General features: G+C 53.1%; 1 protein-coding gene across 1 annotated transcript; it reads left to right on the forward strand.

The window, feature by feature from the left end:
* Positions 1 to 209: 209 nt before the first annotated feature.
* On the forward strand, positions 210 to 25,207 carry THEMIS2 (thymocyte selection associated family member 2). Its single transcript, XM_048825897.2, has 6 exons — positions 210 to 973; positions 12,516 to 12,656; positions 18,234 to 18,644; positions 20,150 to 21,201; positions 21,590 to 21,767; positions 23,672 to 25,207. Exons 1-6 carry the CDS (start codon positions 880 to 882, stop codon positions 23,770 to 23,772), a joined length of 1,977 nt encoding a protein of 658 aa, XP_048681854.1. The 5' UTR covers positions 210 to 879; the 3' UTR covers positions 23,773 to 25,207.
* The last annotated feature ends 189 nt before the right edge of the window (positions 25,208 to 25,396 follow it).

Consider the following 25,396-nt stretch of genomic DNA (forward strand, 5'->3'; position numbering starts at 1 on the left):
ACATGCCCCCTTCCATGCCATGCACAGCGCAGACCCAGTGGGCCCCCCAGCTGGGAGGAGAGCCTTGGGTATCCTTCCAGGGGAAGATGGGGGGCTGGCGAGTGGAGCTAGGAGGCCCAGAGGCAGATGGAGGGCTGGTGTGTGTGCAGTGGGTTGCAGGTTGTATTAGGCAACACCAAACACACATCCCTCCCCTGCTTCCAATCCCTCCCTTTGCAAGGGCCCCAGGCTTTTCTCCAGAGTGGTCACAGCTGGCCCTGGCAGGGGCAGGTTGGCATCTATTCCAGGGCACTCTGAGCTCGGCCTTGGCTAGACAGCCAGGCGCAGCGTGAGCCAGGGAGACACACTGCGGAGACTGTCTGGTCTGGACAGGCCGAGATACCAGGACCTCTGCTAAGCCAATGCACCCAGTTCCTCATCTCAGGGCTCACAGACCAAAACCCCTCCAAGCAGAGCAGCAGCGTCAGCACAGAAAGGCCCAAGCACCCAGAGCGCTGGAACAGGTTTTATAGCAGGAGAGGCAAAAGCCATTGAACAAGCCTGTAAATGCTGGCTAGGATGGACGCTGTGCATTCAGGGGCTCGGTCTAGCGGCCCTGCTGGGGGCTATGAATTTTGGCATGTGAGGCCGTGGCAGGGGGTGAAAATACTGTTTGGTGGGGATGATGCACGGGAGCCTAAAGGGAGGGGGTAGAAGTCCCGGTACTGAGGCAGCCAGGGCTTTGTAAGAGGCTTGGAGCACTGCCAGCAGTATCCGCCTCTGCTTGGGGAAGGAAATTATTTCAGTCAAAAACAGAAGTGAAAGACACAGCGAAGCCTAGAGTGCCCGGTCTCCTCTTACACTCGGATCCCAGCAGAGCCACAGCGAGGGTGCGGAGCCATGGAGCCCCTCTCTTTCCAGCAGTACATCTTGTCCCTGGACATTGCATCCCTGCCCAGGGTGCTGAAGGTTTGTTCCGGGGTGTACTTCCAAGGTGAGTACCTGCCTTCTCCCCAGCCACAGCCAGTATGTCTCTGCTGCTGGTGCCAGTGGAGTGGGGCCTGGAGACCCAGATTTGCAAAGCCTTGAACTCCTTCAGGAGCCAGGGAAGCAGGGTGCGGCCTGTAGTCACTGCAGAACAGGGCTCGTCCAGCCCAGCCCAGCCTCACCTCGTTCTGTGCTCGCAGCATGGAGTGCTTTGATAGCGACCGCTCTGCGCCACCTCCCACACCAGCAGGAGGTACTGTGGTGACAACACCCAGCAATGGGGAAGGGTCCTTCTGCCAATGCATCGGCAGGGAGCCCTCACTTGTACCCAAGCAGCTTGTGGAGTGGGCTGTGATCTGACCATTGCAATGCACTGAAACCCCATGCACCCTGCCCCCCCACAAAAGCCTGTCTCTGCTGAAGTTATACTGGCCCTCTTCTGCCCATGTAACCCCCCATCCAGCCAACAGAGGGAAATTAATACAATCTGAACAGTGACAAACACAACCCCTCCCCAAGCAGTTTTGACCCCGTAACGGAAGAAGGACAGAGACTGCATGAAGGAACTGAGCTGTTGCTATTGATTTGATGGGGAAGGTTTTCAGCTACTGCACAATGGGCAGCAGCATGAGACAATTCATTGGCCTCTGGCTCCACAGTCCCTATAAACCAGCGGCACTGTGCCAGAAGGGCACAGACCTGCCTGCTGAGCTGGGGCTGCCAATTCCCAGGTGGAACACTTCCCGGGGGCAGAGGTCGAGTTAGAGAGAGAGACCAGCTAGTGCTGAGGCAAGCAATGTTAAGAAGGAGTTAAGAATACGTAACAGCATGAAAATATGCAGTGAACTCTGCCCTGTAGTGACAGCATATGGGTTTTATGGTGTTGGTTAAGCTTAAGAGGTATTATATTTAAGTCATTGTAGGGTTGTGGCCCTATATTAGATCAAACTGATCTTTAAAGGCATATCTAATTTTTTCTTTCTCTGTGTGTGCATGCATGAGTGTTTGTGTGTGCCTGTGCGTATGTGCGCGCGTGCGTGCCAACCCGCACATCTCCCTACAGGGCAGAATTAAGGTTGTTTGCATACCCTAGCTGTGTATTTCCATATTTCAGCATGTTTAGATTTTGTTTCAGTTTAACACTAACTTTGAATTGTCTGGGTTTATAATGGTTGGTTGGGATAATTACACCCTCCCTGGAATGTGTTTTACCCTAAATTACTGACATGTCCTCTCAGCCTTAACTTCATTGGAAGAATTTCCTTGTTTTTTAAATTAAAAATGTCATCCGTGGCCACTGCAGCATTGTTGTAGCGGTGCTGGTCCCAGGCTATCAGAGAGACAAGGTGCGGGAGGTCATATCTTTTACTGGACCAGCTTCATTCGGAATTAGAGGTTGGTTCAAAAGAAGATATTATCTCACCTTCCTTGTCCATCCATGACCATTAACAACAAACCCAGCGAGGATGTTCATGGGCGATGATTTGAAGAGCTGTAGAGTCAACACAGAAATGGCTGGTCTAGTTCAGTCTCCTGTCCCCAGCAGTGGCCAGCACCTTCAGAAGAATCATAGAATATCAGGGTTGGAAGGGACCTCAGGAGGTCATCTAGTCCAACCCCCTGCTCAAAGCAGGACCAATCCCCAACTAAATCATCCCAGCCAGGGCTTTGTCAAGCCGGGTCTTAAAAACCTCGAAGGAAGGAGATTCCACCACCTCCCTAGGTAACCCATTCCAGTGTTTCATCACCCTCCTAGTGAAAAAGTTTTTCCTAATATCCAACCTAAACCTCCCACACTGCACCTTGAGACCATTACTCCTCGTTTTATCATCAGCTACCACTGAGAACAGCTGAGCTCCATCCTCTTTGGAACCCCCCTTCAGGTAGTTGAAAGCAGCTATCAAATCCCCCCTCACTCTTCTCTTCTGCAGACTAAACAAGCCCAGTTCCCTCAGCCTCTCCTCGTAAGCCATATGACCCAGCCCCCTAACCATTTTCGTTGCCCTCCATTGGACTCTCTCCCATTTATCCACATCTCTTCTGTAGTGGGGGGCCCAAAACTGGATGTAGTACTCCAGAGGTGGCCTCACCAGTGCCAAATAGAGGGGAATAATCATGTCCCTCAATCTGCTGGCAATGCTCTACTAATGCAGGCCAATATGCCGTTAGCCTTCTTGGCAGCAAAGGCACACTGCTGACTTAGAATCATAGAATAACAGAGTTGGAAGGGACCTCTGGAGGCCATCTAGTCCAACCCCCTGCCCAGAGCAGGACCAATCCCAACTAAATCATCCCAGCCAGGGCTTTGTCAAGCCTGACTTATATCCAGCTTCTCATCCACTGTAATCCCTGATGTCAGACATCACCGGTGTGGTGCTCTGCTCTGGTCAATGTTGATAACAGTCGGCTGTGTGCGTGCATTCCCCCTGTGTGCTGCCCTGGCTCTGCGCAGATAGCTGACACAGCAGACCCCGAGGGAACCCACAATGACCACAGTCTCTGATAAGGTACGAAGGCACCCAGCCAGGTTTATTGTCAAACGAAGCACAGTAATAGTTCCTTGCCGACGCTACAAGACATACTACGAATGTGTGCCCCCTGCCAACGGACCGGCTCGGTCAGTGGTGAGACTCTCCACTGCCCCCTAGGCCAGACAAAGACATCCCCTCAGGGGTGCATTCTTATACACAGGTACAAACAAGTTACACATCACTCCTGACATATCGAGGTACAACCCCTCTGCGTGTTGGGGTGCTGCTTCTCTCCTGGTACATGTTGGTTCGAACAAATGAGTCTATCCATCATATTATCCTTTTGACCCTGTCTTTTAGGATGGGTCGGCCTGTTCCTCGTTATTTCTGTGGAATGTGTTCGTACTGGACTGTTCTGGTGCCATCCTGGCACCTGTTTATCCTATTAGTGCTTGATCCTCTTTAGATATGTGTATACGTCCAATTAGCAGCCTTCTTCTTGCCAACTTCTGTGAACAGGGCCTGTCTCTGGCTCACAGTTTAACTTTGCTTTATGTTAGCAAAGTCTTGACCATTCCTTTAACTCAGGCCTCAGGTCTCATACCGGGCCTCTGATACAAGGGTTTATATTTCAGGGCCTCATTTTTCTACAATCCCCAGGTCCTTTTCTGCAGAACTGCTGCCTAGCCACTCGGTCCCTAATCTGTAGCAGTGCATGGGATTCTTCCGTCCTAAATGCAGGACTCTGCACTTGTCTTTGCTGAACCCCATCAGATTTCTTTTGGCCCAATCCTCCAATTTGTCTAGGTCACTCTGGACCCTATCCATACCCTCCAGCATATCTACCTCTCCCTCCAGCTTAGTGTCACCCGCAAACTTGAAGGTGTGAGAAACACCACAGGAGGCAGATGTGGGATAATCTGCCCCATTAAGGCTTCATCCTAATCCCTGCTAGTCAGAGATTGATGGGTAGAGATTTCCCTTCTATGCTATATAGGTATTTATACCACACTCATCACCATAGTATCTGAGCACTTTCCAGGAGTAGATTAAGCTACATGACTGAACATGGGTCATGTGTTCTTGTTCTCTCAGCCGTTCCCGACAGGGTGACCTATGCAGAAAAGTGTCTTGGTTTGGTAGGGTGTGTTTTTGTTTAAATAAATATATACCTGTTACGAGATGTTTATATTAGAGATGGCAAGGTCAGAGAAATGCCCCTTGCACTTGGGGCAGACAATTGTGAGCTTTGTGATGTTCCCTTCTGAAGAGGGTTGTTAGCATTAACTCTTAAAATTAAAGGAACCTCCACACTTGTTTTTCTGATTAGCTTTTCAGGCCAGATTCCCAGGGCATTTTGGCTGCTTTACCCCAGTCTGGAGCAGCACAAAGTCTCCAGGATGGACTGGCCAGGTCCAGGGCTTCCAACCCTGGCATTGCCAGAACAAAAAACTGGAATGTACACACCAGCTTCCCTCTCCTTCCTGCACCCCTCCCCACCCCATTCCCCTGCTCTCTCTCTCGCACACACACACACACACAGAACCCCCTTCCTGTCCCCCACATTTCCCTGCTCCATCCTCCTCGCTTCCCCCTGGCCAGTGCTGAGTAGATCTGGCACAATGGGTACTTTTTGAAAGCAGTATTTAGGCTGAATGGCCATTTTCACTGTTATTTTTAATAACTGAAGCTGTCTCCTTCAGCAGAAGCTTATGAATAAAATCTCCTTCACAGTGACTCCCAAGGAATTGCCATCTTTGCAAGTGTCTGCCAGACCCCATTTCTCCCAATGGGAGAGGAGCCAAACTGCCCTCAGAGGCAGGTACTCTGGAGGGGCAGGGAAGGAACACTGTGAGGAGCCAGTGAAAAAGTCAATGACCATCTTTGCTAAAGGCAGCCTGTGGCCTCAGTCCCACTGAGACAACAGGAGATGGAAGCTGTTCTGAAAGAGGGCAGTTCTTTGGGGAAGCTGCTGAAGAACAGTGGTTCTTCACCAGGGGTCCGGAGGTCCAGGGGGGGCGTGAGCAGCTTACATGGGGTCCACCAAAATAAACTGGAGAGCAGGGCCAGCGTTAGACTTGCTGGGGCCTGGGTCTGAAGCTGAAGCCTGAGCCCTGCCACCCGGGGCTGAAACCAAAGCTTGAGCAATTTAGCAATGGGGCCCTGGGCACTTGCCCTGCTTGCTACCCCCTAACGCCGGCCCTGACTTTCAATCTACTGAAGATGCAGAAACCCAGTTGTTGTGGCACGGGTGGGCCATGGAGTTGTTATAGTATGGGAGAAGACTCAGAAAGGAAAAGGTTGAAAACCCCTGGGGTAGAACATTATTCATCTGCCCTGCTAAAGACAAAGTTTCAATTATGAAGAATCACAAGATGGAAATATCGATTCATGTAGTTAATGCATGAGATTTGAGAAGTTTTTAACTGTCAGGGAAGTTTGAAGGTTCCATGTTATTCTGTTTTTAAGATCATTAGGGAAAAGGAAAAGATCTGACACCAGATGCCAATTTCTTAAAGGGCCCGTTTCTAAATTCATTTTGACTCCTAAACTAATGAACAGGTTCACTTGTAAAGTTTCAGCAGATCCATTCCGTACTCTTATAATTTGTAAGCTCCTGGGGGCAGACACTGTGAGCTCAACTGAGTCTGTGCAGGGGCCAGCACCCTGGGCCCAACCAGCTTCCCCTTTAGTGTGACCACAATAGAAAACGCTACATGATAGTAAAAGAATAGAGTTATGGCATCTTCAGCTCTCCATTGGCCTTGTAGTTTATAAACTCTGCATGCTTGCTGTGCTCTTCAGACTTACTGCACGCTCACAATGTTTGTGAAAGATTATAATTTCCAGAACCTTCCTCACAAGGGACAGTATTCTGAATATAGGAATTCTGAGCCAAGCCCTGGAAGCGGAGGGTGGAGAACTAAGGGGAGTTACGCATAGTAGTTTACCACTGATGCACTCTAGTTTTTTCATAAAAGTTTATTCTTTTCTCGTTCACTGAGTTGAGGAACCCCAATATTAGGACAGGGTGACAGGAGAGCTGGATGAGAGGGTGATTGCAGTACATTTTGATGTTAACTCCTCTGCTTGAAACTGAAGACAGAGGAAAGGGGAGAATGTGGAGGAGCAAATAAAGAACAAGGCTTGTGTACATAGTTTATTAGCCCAATAGTAGTCTGCTAGGCTTAAGAAGAGAAGAAAGCCAAACATGGATGTGTTACAACCTCCATCGAGTCTGCAACTTCCAGGAAATGTTGCAGAGAAAAAATCTGGACAGAGTTTTGAGACTAGTATTTAGCAGCTATAGGGGCAGAGGAGAAAAATAATAAACAGAAGCCATCAATCTTTTTGCATATTGTTGGGGAGAAAGCATTGGATATTTATAGCAACTTTAAGTTTGAAGAAAATGAAATCATGAAGTTTAGTAAACTACAGACCACATGTGAGGAATGCCACATTTTTGCATGCCAAAAAGGAATGAGACCCCTATGAGAGGCACAAATTTTTAACATGCATGAAAAAAGTGATGACACTTTATGATGACAATATAACTCAGAATTAAGAAGACTCATTAAAACCTGTGACTTTGGTGAGCTGACAGAGTCTCTCGTCAGAGGTAAGAATCATTTGTGACATTAAAGACAATGTGTTAAGAGAGAGACTGTTCTGTGAAAAGAAAAGGAGGACTTGTGGCACCTTAGAGACTAACCAATTTATTTGAGCATAAGTTTTCGTGAGCTACAGCTCACTTCATCGGCTGCAACCTCTCTAGGGTACAGATATGGGGACCTGCATGAAAGACCCCCTAAGCTTATTCTTACCAGCTTAGGTTAAAAACTTTCCCAAGGCACAAACTTTGCCTTGGCCTTGAACAGTATGCTGCCACCACCAAGCGTATTAAACAAAGAACAGGGAAAGAGACCACTTGGAGATATCTTCCCCCAAAATATCCCCCCAAGCCCTACACCCCCTTTCCTGGGGAAGGCTTGATAATAATCCTCACCAATTGGTACAGGTGAACACAGACCCAAACCCTTGGATCTTAAGAACAATGAAAAAACAATCAGGTTCTTAAAAGAAGAATTTTAATTAAAGAAATGGTAAAAGAATCACCTCTGTAAAATCAGGATGTAATACCTTACAGGGTAATCAGATTCAAAACATAGAGAATCCCTCTAGGCAAAATCTTAAGTCACAAAAAGACACAAAAAAAGGAATATACATTCCCTCCAGCACAGCTTATTTTACCAGGCATTAAACCAAAGAAAATCTAATGCATTTTCTAGCTAGATTACTTACGAACTTAACAGGAGTTAGAAGCCTGCATTTCTGATCTGTTCCCAGCAAAAGCATCACACAGACAGACAGAACCCTTTGTTCCCGCCCTCTTCCAGCTTTGAAAGTAACTTGTCTCCTCATTGGTCATTTTGGTCAGGTGCCAGCAAGGTTACCTTAGCTTCTTAACCCTTTACAGGTGAAAGGGTTTTGCCTCTGGCCAGGAGGGATTTTATAGCACTGTACACAGAAAAGTGGTTACCCTTCCCTTTATTTTTATGACAGGGTCCATGGAGTGAGGGGACAGAAGCAGGTACCCAGGGTCCATGGAAGTATCCCAAGGGAAGTAGGTTGGGGGCATTTCACAAGGTCTGTGAAGGAAGAGAGCTGCGGTGTGCGGTGTCACAAAGACCTTGGAGGAAGCAAGTTGAGGGGGTTACAGAGTCCGTGGAGGAAGGAAACAAATAGCACTTAAATAAGGAACTATGTTCTGATTGACAGTAAATTACCAAATAGTTCTCAGGTCAACTCAAGTCACATGTGACCATTATCCTGTCATGGAGAGATAAGGATCTGTTACTCCCAGAGCTGGAGTTTAATAGTGAGCAAAACTCCACCAAATATCATACCCCCATTTCTATTTTGCATTTTCATTCTAAGTAATCATACACTAAACAAATAACTCAAACCCAGTATTCCAACAATTTGTCCCAAACTGTTGCACAGAAATTATACAGACAGTTACAAATTAACACATCAATAGGAACCCCGTTTTCTTCTTAGACAAATTCAGAACGGGGGGGGCGGGGGGGAATGGCTACATTTATCACCCTGTGTTTGATTCTGTAACAACTTTTAAAATACGCATCCTGCTGAGTGTTGTGTCTGTGACCCTGGCCTCACAAAGAGTGGCCGGCCCCGCGCACTGCACCTGCATCCCGCCAACAGCCTTGCACACCCACCCCATTGTCAGCCACTGGACCCCCCGCCCACTCACCACTGGTGGGCAGGAGACTGGTGAGCAGGGATCCAGTCAGAAGCAGGACCTGCCAATACTGACTGGGGGGAGACGGAAAATATGGGACAATTTGTCCGTTTTTAAGAAAAAGTCGGGACTGCTGCAGGAGGGCTTAAATACGGGACAGTCCCTTTAAAACCAGGATGTCTGGTCACCCTACCTTGAATTATTTTTGTGATTCTTGTCTGCACCCTCTCAAATTTTTCTGCATCCTTTTAGAAATGTGGACCCCAGAACTGTGGGCACCATTCCAGTATTGGGCTCACAAATGCAGTGTACAGAGGTAAAATCACTCTGCTCCTACTCATGTCTCCAAGGATCACATTAGTGCTTTTTGTCACAGCATCACACTGGGAGATGAATGTCTCCGTTTTCAGGGGTTAGATAGCTGGACAAGAAGTTGAATTTTTCTCCAGAAAACAGACACTTCTTGCGAAAAAAATCTGGTTAGTGGCAAACCCAATTTTATGATGAAAAGGAGTTTTAACGGGGAACTTTTGCCCAGCTCTATTTGTCCACTGTAACACATGTGAGGTTCTCCTCCCGTCCCAAGCCCACTCTTGCCCCACGCTGCAAACACTCAGCAGCAGACTCCACAGTCGGGGTGCGCTCAGAACACGCAGATGGGGCAAAGGACATGTCATTTTGAGGTGGCCCAAGAAGTACTTTGTCACTTATGGGAGTTGAGCCCCCAGGTCCTTGTTAAAGGATAATTTGCGAACTATAACTGTGTGCGTATGTCGGCCTGGGCAGTGGGTCAACGCGCCCTTGGGGGAGGCTAGCTCCCGGCCCCTCCCCCTCTGCCCGAGGCCCAGTCTCCTCTGCCCATCCTCCCCGACTGGAGCCCGGAGCGCCCGGCCGCCCCCACCCCATGTGTCCCCAGCCCCAGTGCCGGGAGGATGGGCTGCATGGTATGGCCTCAGCCCTGGGGTCTTGTGCACACTGAGGCCCCAGCCTGCCTGCTCCAGCCTCTCAGCCGCAGAAGAGAAGAGCAGGCAGGAGGGGAGCTGGGGGTGCAGCGTGGGCAGGGCCAGGCCAGGCTGTTTGGGGACGCACAGCCTTCCCCGGCCCACGATACCCACCGCCCATGCAGGTAGGTATGTTTTCGGAGGTGAGGCGCTTGTGACACAGGCCAAAGAAAATGCTTTGGGACAATGAGTGGCATGTCCAGCTCCTTCTGATGGTCACAGGGCCATGGCACCTGGGGTGACCCAGAGTTATTTGGTCACTCAGCCAATCAAGGGCCAATTCCTTATTTGGACAGTAAGTAATTAATAACGCATTAATTACTAACGTAGCCAGTTATACAATCCAATCACACGTTCGGTGACATTTATGTAATCTTACACTGATGAACTTTTACAACATTTTGGCCTCTGAATAAGGCACTAGGAATGAGGAACCAGTTCCAGCCTCAGACGGAAGCAGCCCCACAAGCTGCTTGGGACCAGGAGGCACTGATCTCCGGTCCCCGTGCCATTGGGACGAACTCGGGGCCTGGCTCGAGCCAACGCAGGGAGAATGATCCAGAGAACATCATCCCCGGGGTGCCCTGACAGTCTGTTACCAGCTGTGATGCTGAGAGCCTTTCTGCTGGATCACTCCCACGCAGGGCGCAGAAAAAGCAGAACTCTTGGCTCTGCGTGGGGGTGGCTAGTCTCAGTAGCACTGAATGAGAACTGGAAATGATTCAGTGTGAGAAAAATTAGTCAGCAGCTTCCCATAAGCATTAAAATAGCCATTAGGCCGTGTGCTTCACTGCACATATGAGGGAACGCCTGGCCGGCAGCCTGCAGCTCTGGGGGAGGGCAGGGTGTGACAATTCTTGAGGTACCCAGGACTGTGAGTCACCTTTTTACCCCCGGCCTCTAGCAACAGGGAGCCTTGTCATGGTGGCTGGGTGCTAGCCCCTTCACACCACCAGCCTGCTGGCCGCTCCAGCACTCTCCTCCAGGCTGCGACAGCCCTGCCTTCACCTTGCGGGGTAACAAGAGGTGCCCCCCAGGAGCCTCCACAATTCAGCTACTTTCGCCACTTCCTCTCCCCCACTTCCAGCAGGCACAATGGCTCCCCCCCACCCCCACCTCGAGCCGGCACACCTGGCCTCCCCACTCTCACCTCCAGCAGGTGCGACTGGCCCCCCACCCCCCTCCAGCCTGCTCATCTGGCCCCCCACCCCCACCTCCAGCCAGCTCGACTGGCTCCCCATCCCCGCCTCCAGCCGGCTCGACTGGCCCCCCACCCCCACCTCCAGCCAGCTCGACTGGCCCCCCCGCCTCAGGCAGGTGCGACTGGCCCCCCACCCCCGCCTCCAGCCGGCTCGTCTGGCTCCCCACCCCCACCTCCAGCAGGTGCGACTGGCCCCCCACCCCCGCCTCCAGCCGGCTCGTCTGGCTCCCCACCCCCGCCTCCAGCCGGCTCGACTGGCCCCCCACCCCCGCCTCCAGCCGGCTCGTCTGGCCCCCCACCCCCCTCCAGCCAGCTCGACTGGCCCCCCACCCCCACCTCGAGCCGGCACACCTGGCCTCCCCACTCTCACCTCCAGCCGGCTCGTCTGGCCCCCCACCCCCGCCTCCAGCCGGCACGACTCGCTCCCCACCCCCGCCTCCAGCCGGCTCAACTGGCCCCCCCGCCTCCAGCAGGTGCGACTGGCCCCCCACCCCCGCCTCCAGCCGGCTCGTCTGGCTCCCCACCCCCGCCTCCAGCCGGCTCAACTGGCCCCCCACCCCCGCCTCCAGCCGGCTCGACTGGCCCCCCCACCCCCGCCTCCAGCCGGTGTGACCGGTCCCCCACAGGTGGCTCCATCCTGGAAGCCTGGGGGTTCTCTGTCAGCTGTCTCCCCGCTCAGGTCGAGACTTTTGTTACAGTTGCTGGTGTCCAGGCCAGGTCGGGCTGGTACCCAGGTCCTGGGAGCCGGCATCATTTGCAGTGGGGCCCCTCAACCCCTGAGCCGCAGAAGGCCTGGGCCTAGTGCTCCCATGGCCTTGCTGTCTGCAGTGACCGCACCCTTGGGTGGGGCAGTCTCTGCAGGGTGCTCTCCCAGCTCGCCGTTTCTCCGGCTCAGGAAGTGCCGCCTCTCCCCCCAGCTGCCGTGTTGCAGCCACGGCCCCAGTGTTGCCCGTTAATGTGAACGTCCCTCTTTCCAGAGGGGAAAGGCTCACGGGATCACAGTCACTGCCCACAGGGAGACCTTCTTGCCCTTGCTCCGCACCCACCCCCTTCTCAGCCCTCCTCAGTCCTGCTGCTGGCTGGAGGGGTCCCCTGCCCCACCCAGGAGCATGCTCCCTGGCCTGGACTGCAGGCCTGTGCAGCCGCCCCCCTCCTGCCGGGCCTGGTGGCCGTCCTCCGCCGGTTATCGCTGGTTAGCCAACAGGCTCTGGCTGCCGAGGGTGGGAACTGATGCGGGCCCAGCACTGGCATACCTGGGAACCTCACAGTCTTTCTTGTGTTTGCCCCCGTGTGGTGCAACAGACTCTAACCCCACTGTACTGACGGGGAGCTGAGGCCCAGGGAGACTAAGGTCCAGAACCCCAGCGGTAATTAGGCACCCGATTCCCACTGAAATCAATGGGAGTTAGGCACCTGAGCACTTCGGAGGCGCTGGGTGTCGCAGGATGTCTGTGGCAGAGCAGGGCTGGGCTGTCCTTCCTCTCCGGCGGGGGCCTTCTCCAGGGTGTGGTACTTCCTGGGGGGCGAGGGCCTTGCTGGGTGACAGTGAGATTCCAGTGCAGTCTGACCGCAACCGCAGACACACCTGTGAACGCCTCCCTGTTCCCCTGCAGGGTCTGTGTACGAGATGGGCGGCAGAGAGTGCTGCTTATCAACCGGGGACCTGGTAAAGATTACTGGCCTTCGCCTGCAGAAGATCACCTGTGAGGATCCAGAGACTGGGCAAGCAACGGAGCTGCCTCTGAACTTCACAGGTAAACTGGGACACCCCATGCCCACCTAGCCTACTGCAGGTAGGCACCCAGCCACCCACCCAGACACACCCCATCCTCCCCCTCACACACACACACCACTGCCTCCCGGCCATCCGCACCCCAATCATACACACACACCAATCATACACACACACACCACTGCCTCCCGGCCATCCGCACCCCAATCATACACACCACTGCCTCCCGGCCATCCGCACCCCAATCATACACACACACATCACTGCCTCCCGGCCATCCGCACCCCAATCATACACACCACTGCCTCCCGGCCATCCGCACCCCAATCATACACACACACCCAATCATACACACACACACCACTGCCTCCCGGCCATCCGCACCCCAATCATACACACACACCCAATCATACACACACACATCACTGCCTCCCGGCCATCCGCACCCCAATCATACACACACACCCAATCATACACACACACACCACTGCCTCCCGGCCATCCGCACCCCAATCATACACACACACCCAATCATACACACACACATCACTGCCTCCCGGCCATCCGCACCCCAATCATACACACACACCCAATCATACACACACACATCACTGCCTCCCGGCCATCCGCACCCCAATCATACACACACACCCAATCATACACACACACACCACTGCCTCCCGGCCATCCGCACCCCAATCATACACACACACCCAATCATACACACACACACCACTGCCTCCCGGCCATCCGCACCCCAATCATACACACACACCCAATCATACACACACACACCACTGCCTCCCGGCCATCCGCACCCCAATCATACACACACACCCAAACATACACACACACATCACTGCCTCCCGGCTATCCGCACCCCAATCATACACACACCCAATCATACACACACACATCACTGCCTCCCGGCCATCCGCACCCCAATCATACACACACACCCAATCATACACACACACACCACTGCCTCCCGGCCATCCGCACCCCAATCATACACACACACCCAAACATACACACACACACCACTGCCTCCCGGCCATCCACACCCCAATCATACACACACACCCAATCATACACACACACACCACTGCCTCCCGGCCATCCGCACCCCAATCATACACACACACCCAATCATACACACACACACCACTGCCTCCCGGCCATCCGCACCCCAATCATACACACACACCCAATCATACACACACACATCACTGCCTCCCGGCCATCCGCACCCCAATCATACACACACACACCTCTGCCTTCCGGCCATCCGCACCCCAATCATACACACACACCCAAACATACACACACACACCACTGCCTCCCGGCCATCCGCACCCCAATCATACACACACACCCAATCATACACACACACACCACTGCCTCCTGGCCATCCGCACCCCAATCATACACACACACCCAATCATACACACACACACCACTGCCTCCCGGCCATCCGCACCCCAATCATACACACACACCCAATCATACACACACACATCACTGCCTCCCGGCCATCCGCACCCCAATCATACACACACACACCACTGCCTCCCAGCCATCCGCACCCCAATCATACACACACACCCAAACATACACACACACACCACTGCCTCCCGGCCATCCGCACCCCAATCATACACACACACCCAATCATACACACACACACCACTGCCTCCCGGCCATCCGCACCCCAATCATACACACACACCCAATCATACACACACACACCACTGCCTCCCGGCCATCCGCACCCCAATCATACACACACACCCAATCATACACACACACATCACTGCCTCCCGGCCATCCGCACCCCAATCATACACACACACACCACTGCCTCCCGGCCATCCGCACCCCAATCATACACACACACCCAAACATACACACACACACCACTGCCTCCCGGCCATCCACACCCCAATCATACACACACACCCAAACATACACACACACATCACTGCCTCCCGGCCATCCGCACCCCAGTCATACACACACACACCACTGCCTCCCGGCCATCCGCACCCCAATCATACACACACACCCAAACATACACACACACACCACTGCCTCCCGGCCATCCGCACCCCAATCATACACACACACCCAATCATACACACACACACCACTGCCTCCCGGCCATCCGCACCCCAATCATACACACACACCCAATCATACACACACACACCACTGCCTCCCGGCCATCTGCACCCCAAACATACACACACACACCACTGCCTCCCGGACATCCGCACCCCAATCATACACACACACCCAATCATACACACACACCACTGCCTCCCGGCCATCCGCACCCCAATCATACACACACACCCAATCATACACACACACATCACTGCCTCCCGGCCATCCGCACCCCAATCATACACACACACACCACTGCCTCCCGGCCATCCGCACCCCAATCATACACACACACCCAAACATACACACACACATCACTGCCTCCCGGCCATCCGCACCCCAATCATACACACACACATCACTGCCTCCCGGCCATCCGCACCCCAATCATACACACACACCCAAACATACACACACACATCACTGCCTCCCGGCCATCCGCACCCCAGCCATATGTAAGCGGGAGATTGGTCCCACTATTGTGGGGAACTTTCGTGGCTTTTGCACTATCCCAGTGAAGTGGGCTAGCAAAAGGATCCTCGCTCCCACTTCCTTTACCCAGAGGCCTCCCTGCCCTTGAGGACTCCCCTTCCACTCTCCTGCCTGGCAGAGTCCTCGCAACCCCAACAAGGATGGGCCCAGGATTCCTGGGGGGCTCGACCCCCAACTCTGCTGTGGTCACCTAGGACAGGGGCTAGGGTGTCCCCACCCTGGGGTACTCTCTCTGCACTGGGCACTTCCCTGTCTCACTGATCATTACATCAATTTAAAACAAACACAAGTTGTTTAATCAACAATTAATTTTAAAAAGAATAAGGAAAAATGGGAACGGTTAAAGGAAACACATCACCCCGCTCTGTGGCAGGGAACATCACAAACAGTGTCTCTGGAACGTCAGGGCAGTTAAGAGTCTGCTCCTTGTAAGTCCCAGGCCCCTTCTCCGGCCCTGGCCGTGCTGCAGGGATGCTGCGGGTTGGACGCTTGCAATGGTGTTGGCCACACACCTCCAGGCTTTGGGTGGTGGGACCCTCCTTCCCAGGGTCAGCCCCCCGTCGGGTTCAGATACCCCTCCCAGTCTGGCCTGCAAGGACCCTTGGCTGGGGGTGTCTCTCTGCGCTGGGCCCTTTGCCCAAGGCCCCCCTTGCCTGGCCCCAGTTGCTCACCACACCCTGCTCTGTGGCTGCAGCCCTGCTCCCAGCACAGGATCTGCTCCCTGGGCTGCTTCTCCGGCTCTCTGGCTGGCCCGGCTCTGCTCCCCTGCTCAGCTCGGGCCACTGCTCTCCCCTTAGCTCGGCCCCACTCTGTTCCAGGCAATTCCAGCTCACAGGAGACCGACCCCCCGGCCTCCTGACTCCCTTATTTGCCTGCCCACCCTGTTAATCAGGCTGACCTGGAGCACTGGCCTCTCCTCATTGTTCCTGGGGACTGTCAGTCTCAGGGTCCTGATTTCCCATCCACCCTTCCCCTTTCTTTTAGTGCTGGGAGAGATCAACCAAAACCCCCCAATGAGTGTTAGTGAGGTGCCAACAGTCCCCTTACACACACACACACACACACACACACCACTACCTACAGGCCATTCGCACCCCAGCACACACACACACCAGCCTCGTCACATACCCCCACCCCTGCCATTATCTACTGGCCATCCTCACCCCAGCCATAAGCACACACACAGTCTCACCATCCCCACCCCACCCGTATATATAGACCACACACGCATCCTGCCATGACGTATAGGCGTCACTCCCCCCCACACACCAGCCACATGTAACCGAACAGTGCCTGCCCACCACAAACAGGCCCTGCTAGGGTTGCCAGCTTTCTGATTGCAGAAAACCGAACACGCTTGTCTAGGATTGCCAGGTGTCCAGTCGAAAGGGACCCTGGCAGCTCCGGTCAGCACTGCTGACTGGCCCTTTGAAAGTCCAGTCGGTTGCTCAGCGGAGCCAAGGCAAGCTCCCTGCCTGCCCTGGCTCCGCGCAGCTCCCGGAAGCAGCAGAATTCCCCCCTTTGCCCACACCCCAACCCCTGCCCCAGCCCAGAACCCACACCAGGCCAAGGGGTTTGGAGTGTGGAAGGGGGTGCAGGCTCTGGAAGGGAGTTTGGGTTCCAGGGCTGGGGGAGGGAGTGTGGAGTGGATCCGGGAGGGAGCTGGGGTGTGGGATGGGGCTCAGCACTGGGGGAGGGGGTTCAGGGTACAGTGTGGGCTCCAGGCACTGTTTCCCTGAGGCGGCTCCTGGAAGCGGCAACATGTCCTCTGGCTCCTACGCGCCGGGGTAGCCAGGGAGGCTCTGCGCACTGTCCTCGCCCGCAGGCACAGACCCGCAGCTCTGACTGGCCACGGTCCCGGCCAATGGGAGCTGCGGAGCCGGTGCTCGGAGTGGGGGCAGTGCGCGGAGCCTCCTTGCAGCTAAGGGCCACAGGGACATGCCAGCTGCTTCCTGGAGCCACGCGGAGCCAGGTAGGGAGCCTGCCTTAGCTCTGCTGCGCCGCCGAGCGGACTTTCAATGGCCCAGTCAGCAGCCACCAGGTTCCCTTTTTGACCGGATGTTCCTGTCGAAAAACGGAGGGTTGGCAACCCTAGGTCCCCCACACATGCCCCAGCCACACACACACCCTGGCCACCACACGCAGGCCACACCCCCCACCTCACCCAGGGGCGCCCTCCCACGCCCCTGCACCGGCCCCCCACCCACATGCCCATCGCCTCCAGGCCACGCCCCACTCTGGCCGCACTTGCGGAGGCGGGTGTGGCTAATCCCCAGCCCCGCTGCCCTGGTGGGGTGGGTGGTGGGGTGGGGCAGGCCTTCACGCAGGCGCTGCTGGGATCTGAGCCTGGCTCAGGCTTGCGTACAGACGAGGCTCCATTGAGGCTCCTCATTCCCAGGGTCCCTGGCATAGGTACCACCTCCGTGGGTCTCTGAGGCTGGAGCACCACGGGGAAAATTTGGTGGGTGCAGAGCCCTCACCGGCAGCTCCCCCCCCCCGCCCGCCCGCCCGCCCCAGCTCACCTCTGCCTCCGCTCCGCCTCCGCCCCTGAGCGCGCCCTGGGTCCTGCTTCTCCCGCCTCCCTCCCAGCTGTGTCGCGCGGCAAGCCTGGGAAGGAGGGGGGAGGAGGGGGAACGTGGCGAGCTTGGGGGCGGAGGCGGGGCTGGGGTGGGGATTTTGGGAGGGATCCAATGGGGTGGGGGTGCGGGGAGGGTGCAAACATCCTCTGGCGCCGACAAAAGTTGGCACCTGTGGTCCCTGGTTCAGGGTTGCCTGGCCAGGGTTTCCCAGCACCATCCCTTTGTTGAGGCAGCCGTCCTGGGGAGCCTGCCTGGGTTCCAGTGCTCACAGCCAACTGTCCAGTGTTATGGGCTCAGGATCATCCCAGACGCGGCAACCCTACGTCCCCACTAACTGTGAGCTCCCTCTGGCCCTCCTGCAGGGCATTTCCAGCCCAGCCGAGACAAGCTGTCATACATGAGCCTGAAGAAGCTCGCCAGGAGCAGGCCAGCAGGGCTCCAGGACATGCCCTTCGCCTTCGCCTCAGCAGTTGACTTGACCGTGGATGGGCAGTTCATTCCCAAGGGCCAGCCCATTTCCTTGCTTTCAGTGGCCAGGCATGAGGGCCAGGAGCTTGCCAACTGCACAACCACAGGGCAGAACGGGCAGCGTTCGTTCTGCCTCCCCTTCTCCTTCCAGGGCCAGTTCTGTGAGTGCAGCGGGCAGCCGAGCTACACGCTGAGCCAGGTACTGGAGTCGGGAGCCCTGAGGGGCCAGCGCCTGAAATGCTCTGCCCTCGGCAGGCACTCACTGCTCCTCTGCCCCGTGTACGAGGTGCAGGCGATAATGCACAGTGAGTACAGATGCAGCCGGGGGGCGGGGGGCGGGTATGTGAGAGAGAGAGAGCTGGATGGAGTGATGTGTGTATGGCTCCGTGCCTCTGGGTCAGTTTGTGGGAGAGGTGTGTCTTGGAGTCTCAATGTGTGCTAGGGTGACCAGCCATCCTTTATTTTAAGGGGCAGCCCCTTATTTCATTGATTTGTCCTTTAAGGCAATCACCCAGCCCTTATTGTAAGATGTACTGAAATGCACTAAAACGGATCATTAGTACGTTTTAAACTTTAAGTTGAAGCTTATGATAATTGTATTGTACACTTGAGAGAACAATCCATGCTGTGCAAAGGGAAATGGTGTTTCCCTAAAATGTCCCTTAGTGTCCCCTAAAGTTGTCGTTTTTCCTTATTTCCATTCAGCAAAGGTGGTCCCCCTTGTGTGTGCCCATCTCAATGTGTGTGTTGCTGTCTCTGGGTGACTTTGTTGGGGGAAGAACTTTCCTTTCAGTGAACTGAGGAATTTATTTAAATCATTAACTGAAGCTATTAAGAACCCAAATAGTCCATATCAGCCAATCTAAGCCAGGGGCCAGACTGGATAGCCAGATGGAAGTACTTTCCCAAGCCCCATCTGTGTGTGTAACCAATATGTGATGCTGCTGCCCACAGTAAATTGCGCAGGTCTTCAAAATATGACGGTGTTGCCCCTGGGTTCCTCTGGGCTCCTTGGCCCTGGCTCACCTTGATGGGGCTCCTTGGGCTCAGCTTCTTCTTGACTGGGGGGTGGGATAAGTCATGGCATCTCCCAAGCGCCACCCATGTAAGGCATCAAACTGAGCAGTCACAGTAAATTGTACCCCGCACTCTCCTTTTTCACATGAGCAATGGAATGGTAATGATGCTGATATTTACATGGGAACCTAGGAACTGCCAGCCTGGATTCATAGATTCCCACATTCCAAGACCAGGAGGGACTATGTAATCGTCTAGTCCATTAAAATCAGGTCACAACCCACAGTTTGAGAACCGCTGACCTAACACATTTATCTCTGTCCATATTGGCTAGGTAGTTAGACACACACGCACTCTGCCCCCAGGGGGGCAAGCAACTAGACACTGTGTTTCTGTACCCACTGATCAATGTGTTACAGGACCTCTCTGTGCCGATCCAGAGAGGACAGGCTTCTGATCTAGCCCAGGTAGAAACTTTAGCTCATGCTACAGCAGCTCATGCTTTCAGCTCTGGGTGTCCCCTATTCATTCCCCAGGGTATCAAGATGGCAGCTGCCATGCTGAGTTTAAACCAGTATTGGAGCCAGGGTCAGTGCATCCTGCCAGCATCTCAGCCTGGACAAGAGCAGCAGTGGAGACCCAGGGTCTCCCTGGCAGGGAGATAACCCCTGGTTATTGTAGGCTGCAAAAACGTCTGGGGCCTGATTCCCAGGTCCATCACCAGGGTCAATGGGGTGACACTGGCTGGGGCTGGGACTGCTGGCTCTCACTGATGCGCGTCTCCCCCCTGCAGTGCGGAAGGAGGTGGTGAAAATCCCTTCCACCCTGGAAGTGGATGTGGAGGATGTCACTGAGGAGTCTCAACACATCCACTTCATCAAGCCGCTGATGCTGAGTGAGGTCCTGGGGCTGGAGGGGGCCTTCCCCATGCAGGCTGAGATCCTGGAGGGTCCTGAGAACCTGCCTATCTTCGAGAATGACTGGATTCCCCGCCTGCAGAAGGGGCAGAAGATCCAAATCCATGGCAAGTGCTGTGCCTGGAGGATTCTCGCCTCGTCCAGCAAGGGCAGGAGGGGCTCCCGGCACTTCCTGCTCTCCAGCACCTACCAGGGCAAATTTCGAAGACGCCCCCGGGAGTTCCCCACAGTCTTTGACCTGACAACGAGTCTGGGGATGGGTAAGTGCCTGCGGGTGGTGGTGACTAAAGACTGTGAGAGCACCGAGGAGGATCTGCCATCTCTCAGCATGGGGGACCGGCTGGAGGTGCTGCACCTGGCCAAGACCCAGGTCCGCAGGCAGGCAGAACACAAGTCCATCGACGTCCTCCTGTGCAGCCGGAGCAGCGGCGAGGGCGAGGAGAGCGAGGAGCTCATGCTGCCGCTGCACCTGGAAGGCGGCTTTGTGGAAGAGGTCAGCGACAGCAGGAGATACAGCCTCCCCGAGATAGTGCAGCAGCTTCAGCTGCCCTGCGAGGTCAAGGTGGCAACCAAGGATTCTTCCCTTGCCAATGATGTTCTGGGCTCTTTCTCCGCTCTGCGGCTGGAAGCGCGAATCACGGAGCCCTTCTTAGTGACCAGCTTGTGCGAGGCGCCGTCAGTGAGCTTCCAGATCCCCCCTCAGTGGCTGGACATGGCCCTGTTCTTCACAGAGGAGCCTGCCCCACCACAGACACCCCTGACAGACAGGTCAAAAGTCGAAGAGCTGACAGAATCCTTTTATTATCATTTGCTAAAGCTGATGCCTAGCAATGAGGCTCCCCCACCACGGCCCCCCAAAAGAAAGGAGTTCAGGGACAAAGCAGGGACCCAGCTACCTGGAGCCAAAGAGGTCACTGAGAAACCAAAGGTACCGATCTGATTCTTCCTATACGAGGGAGGGGGTGGGCGGTGGGGGTGTGTGTGTGTGTGATATATGCTTTTGTTGCCTATCCCCCTTTTGGGCAGAGCAGCTCTTTTACTGCACCACAGTGGTATTCAGCCAGGCAGCAGAGCACAGGAAGAGCTGGGAAAGAAGGGGACCCCTGCAGAGGTTGGAGTCCTTGCTGATCACCCCACTTCCCTGCAGAAATTCTAGCAGAAATCCTGCACCCCGGCTCTCTGGTGTCCATTTGGGACTGGATTTTCTTGGCAACTATCCCATTGCTTGCAGTCCACACACCCCGCTACCAGCATCTTCAACAGACGGGGCTACAGCCTTTCATTTTTAAAATCCATCTTATTCCTCTTCCCATTAGCCACTGCCCCCTTTGTCCAAGTCAAAGTGCATACCCAAGGAGTCTGTGCCGCCATCCTCCAAGCCTAGGAATGCGAGGAGTCGGCCGATTGTCCAGAGCTCCCCGAATGAGTACTCGCTACATCACACTGGCTCGCAGATCGCCCCTAAGCCTACTAAACCCTTCAAAGAGGCCAGAGGTAAGACTGTCCAATAGACATGCTGCTGTAGCACAAAGGATGAAAAGGAAGTGCACAGAGTGATGCACTGTGGTAAAATTATTAGGACTAATCTGATGAAGCTAAGGGAAAACTTAGGCTGGAAACTTTTCTGATGGTGCGAGCTACTGGGCTGTGACATAATGCCCCCATTGCTTGGGACGCAATGTTGGATACAATTCTAAAAAGGCGAGTGGGAAACAATTACTTGCTTCCTGCAAGAACACCAGAAGCCAGGAGCTGGAGAGGGGGTCTGGGAGTGTTTGACCATTGCAGGGGCCCGGAAGTTCGTTATTAGGGGGTTTCCCCTGCTTCTGCAGCATCAACATTCCAGCCCCTATCAGCCTGCATAGAGATTAGATTTGACCAAGAAATGGAAAAACCACTTTGCAACACATTGGGCCGTTTGGAATTTCTTCCTGTTTCAAAGGGTTGAAATGGACCCATTTTGCACTTTTTGTAAAAACTTTATTTAAATTGTTTTACTAAAAAATTTGAATATTCAAAATTTAGTTCTCCCCCTTTTTGCCAGAGTGCAATAAAATGAATGTGGTCCAGGGTTTTCCTCACACAGTCCTTTTTTTCTTTCTTTTTCCAGTCTGTCGTGTTTCAAATCTTCAACTTTGAAAAAGCTGCCAAGCAATAGAATGACAGTTTCATTTCTCCTTTTGTCCCTTGGTAACTTTTCTAAAGTTGGCAAAGATTTGACAACTTACAGAGGAGAAAAGGGAGGGGAAAAAATTCTAGACCTTATTCATTCTACCGCATTCAGTAACAAACAAACAAGAGTGAGAAAGGGGGAAAAAACCTGAAGGCTCAAAAAAAAATTATTTCAAAAATTAAAATTAAAATTTAATTTGAAAAGAAATTAGATTACAATTTTTGTTTAGAAAATTTTTGCTGACAAAAATTAAATTTTTCATGGGAATATATAGTCATTTTTCAGAAAACACCATTTTCAGCAGGAAATTTTTGATCTGATCTAGGGTCAGTGGGATCTGTGCTTGAACATATACGGTACTATAAAATGCATATCAGTACTCTAGGAAAGCAGGGTCTAGGCATCTCAAATTGGGCACCCAAAATTAGTGGACCAGATAACAATTTTGGCCTTAACCTCTCTGTGTCTCTGGTCCCTATGTGTAAAACAGGAACAACCCCACCCACCCCTCACCTCACTGAGGCTGTCCAGGCACACAACCTTAATTTTGATGCTTCCTAACTTTTGAGTGCTCAATTTTGCAACTTTCATATTCTTTAAAGTTTTGTTAATATAATGTAGGAAGAAATCAGGCTGTCTTGTTCACTCAGGGAGCGCACGCAGCAAGGGGTAACCCTCATGCCAGTGCAGATACAGAGAAGTAGGCTACGGTCATAAAAACAAATCTCATGCTTGAGGGTGTGAACCGATCTCCGCAGGGGCTGGAAAGTATGTGCCCTCCCACTAACAGCCCTCCCACTAACCCTAAAACTGGCTCTAGGTTCATGGAATGGTTTTGTTTGTCATCCCCTGCAAAGCATTAGATACTGGCCACTGACAGAAGCCGGACACCAGTCTGGATAGGTTATTGGTCTAATTGAGCACAACACATGCTGCGTTCTTAGCAACATGCAAACTCACTATATTGCTCATGGCTTTTTATGCTCTTGCTCCTGGGATATTTGCTGTTAGTCACCTTTGCTAGTGTTGTACTCAGATAAAAGTATTACTCTTGCATCGCAAGGCCTCTCAACACTGGCAGGGAAGAAGGAGAGATCAAGAATCTGCCTCTCTAAAGGGTTTCTATAGTCCGTACCTCCCTAGTATCTTAGCACATGGAGTCATCCAGGACATCCCAAACGCTGTCACAGCACCTGCATGGTATTCTCTTTCCTCTTCCTTTTAGATGCAAATGCCAGCGAGGATTCTGACCATGACTATGAACTAATTGATGAAGACCTTATAAAAACAATTGATAAAATGCAGAAGGCTGTTCTTCACTACTAGGACTCCAGCCCACAGGACACGAAAAGATGCTGGCCTACGCCAAAGCCACTTCCAGCTCTTCAACTCAGAGATGAGCACTCACAAAAGCTAAATGCAGCACTGAGTCCTATGAAGTGGCTTCCAACTGCCCTTTCTGGTGCAGCCTGAAGAGACAGCTGGGTTCCAGCAGTCACTGCTCCATTGTGCTGCAAGCAAGCGAGCCTGCACATTCAGAGACCTGCCCTGTCCTCTATGTACTAAAGCAGAGGGCTGGTGTTGTTGGTCCTATGGTAAGGGGAGTGCTGTCCTTAGCTGTGTAGTTTGGAACCAGGGTGGCTGGAACAATTTGTATAGTGGGGGTGCTGAGAGCCATTGAATCAAACTGTAAACCCTGTTTGTGATGGAAAACACCTGTTCTTACCCCTGTATACCCCACTGTAAACTTCTGGGATGGGGATACTTGATCTGAATCACCTTGATTCACATCTGTAAGGGGCTGGAAACGCGCCACCCCTGGAGCCTCACCTGAGCGCACTCACACCCTGAGCAGGCCCATAGGCAGCCATCTACCAGGAGGTGGGGTAGCGCTTGAGTGATCTTTCACCCTCACTGCATGGATAACAAAGACGACTTTTCTGCAGCTGCTACATGCTGTTCTGGGTGGGGTTTAATATTGTAGGTCATCAAGGCCGGCCAAAGCTTTCAACCCTGTGTGCCTAAAGTTAGACTCAATAGAAGCAGCTTCATTATGGAAGGTGCTGAGCAGCTCTCACTGCTGTCAGTGGGATATGTGGGGACATGACCCTGCTGAAAATTGGGCTACTTTGTTTCGGTGCGTCACTATTGATTTAGAAACCTAACTTTAGGCATCCAGGTTTGGCAATGTAAGCCTCAGAATATCTCCTGGATGAGAATCAGTGCAGCTGCCAGCATGCAGTGAACTGGGTTAGTTAGGGTTTGTTTAGCATATTTTGTACAGTGCAGTGCTGGCTACAGCTGGGACCCACACAAATTACTCACACATTTACGTAATTGGAGAGGTTGCCCTGGCTCTCTGAGGACACAATTCAAACACCAAGGCACTATGGAGAAACACTTCCAGGGGCTGGAATTAACAGACACTCTACAGCTCCCGCTGAACTCATTTCTCCTTTTGCGAACGCTGTAAAAAGCTGCAGTTGTGAACCCCCTCCCCCATTATTTTCAGTGATTTGGTTTGTCTCAGCCATTTTTAGACAGCCAGAGGCTACATCTTTGATCACAGCTGGAGACAACTGGTGCTAATGTTCCACCTGTCCTTCAGCTCACAGGGTACCGCGTGCTTGTGAGCAAGCCTGTTGCCGTCTTCCTTTGGCATGCCCAGTGTGATGCTTGTGAATGACCCTGCTGCGCCCTTGGTCTTTGGCTCTCATTTATAAGGTGGCAAAAAAACACAATAAAAAGTGTCACAATACAAGTCCAGCAGTTTTATTTAAAGTTTGGTAAAATATCTTGAAGCCTCAGGATCAATATTCTCTATGCAACAAAATGCATCTGTCACAAGGCAGAGGGAAGAGAAATAATTGGATGGCTTGTTTGATTTTAATGGTGTAAAACTTTAGGTTATTCAACGGTAGCATCATGCAGTGCAAGAGAACACTTCCCC

Source organism: Caretta caretta, chromosome 19 (genome assembly GCF_965140235.1).
Source record: "Caretta caretta isolate rCarCar2 chromosome 19, rCarCar1.hap1, whole genome shotgun sequence".
Taxonomy (NCBI): Eukaryota; Metazoa; Chordata; order Testudines; family Cheloniidae; genus Caretta; species Caretta caretta.

Excerpts from the sequence above, each read along its gene's own strand:
- THEMIS2 (XM_048825897.2), top strand. The coding sequence starts at position 880 with ATGGAGCCCCTCTCTTTCCAGCAGTACATCTTGTCCCTGGACATTGCA. Across the intron at positions 12,657-18,233 it reads GCTGCCTCTGAACTTCACAG|GGCATTTCCAGCCCAGCCGA; the intron begins GTAAACTGGGAC and ends GCCCTCCTGCAG. Across the intron at positions 21,202-21,589 it reads AGGTCACTGAGAAACCAAAG|CCACTGCCCCCTTTGTCCAA; the intron begins GTACCGATCTGA and ends TCTTCCCATTAG.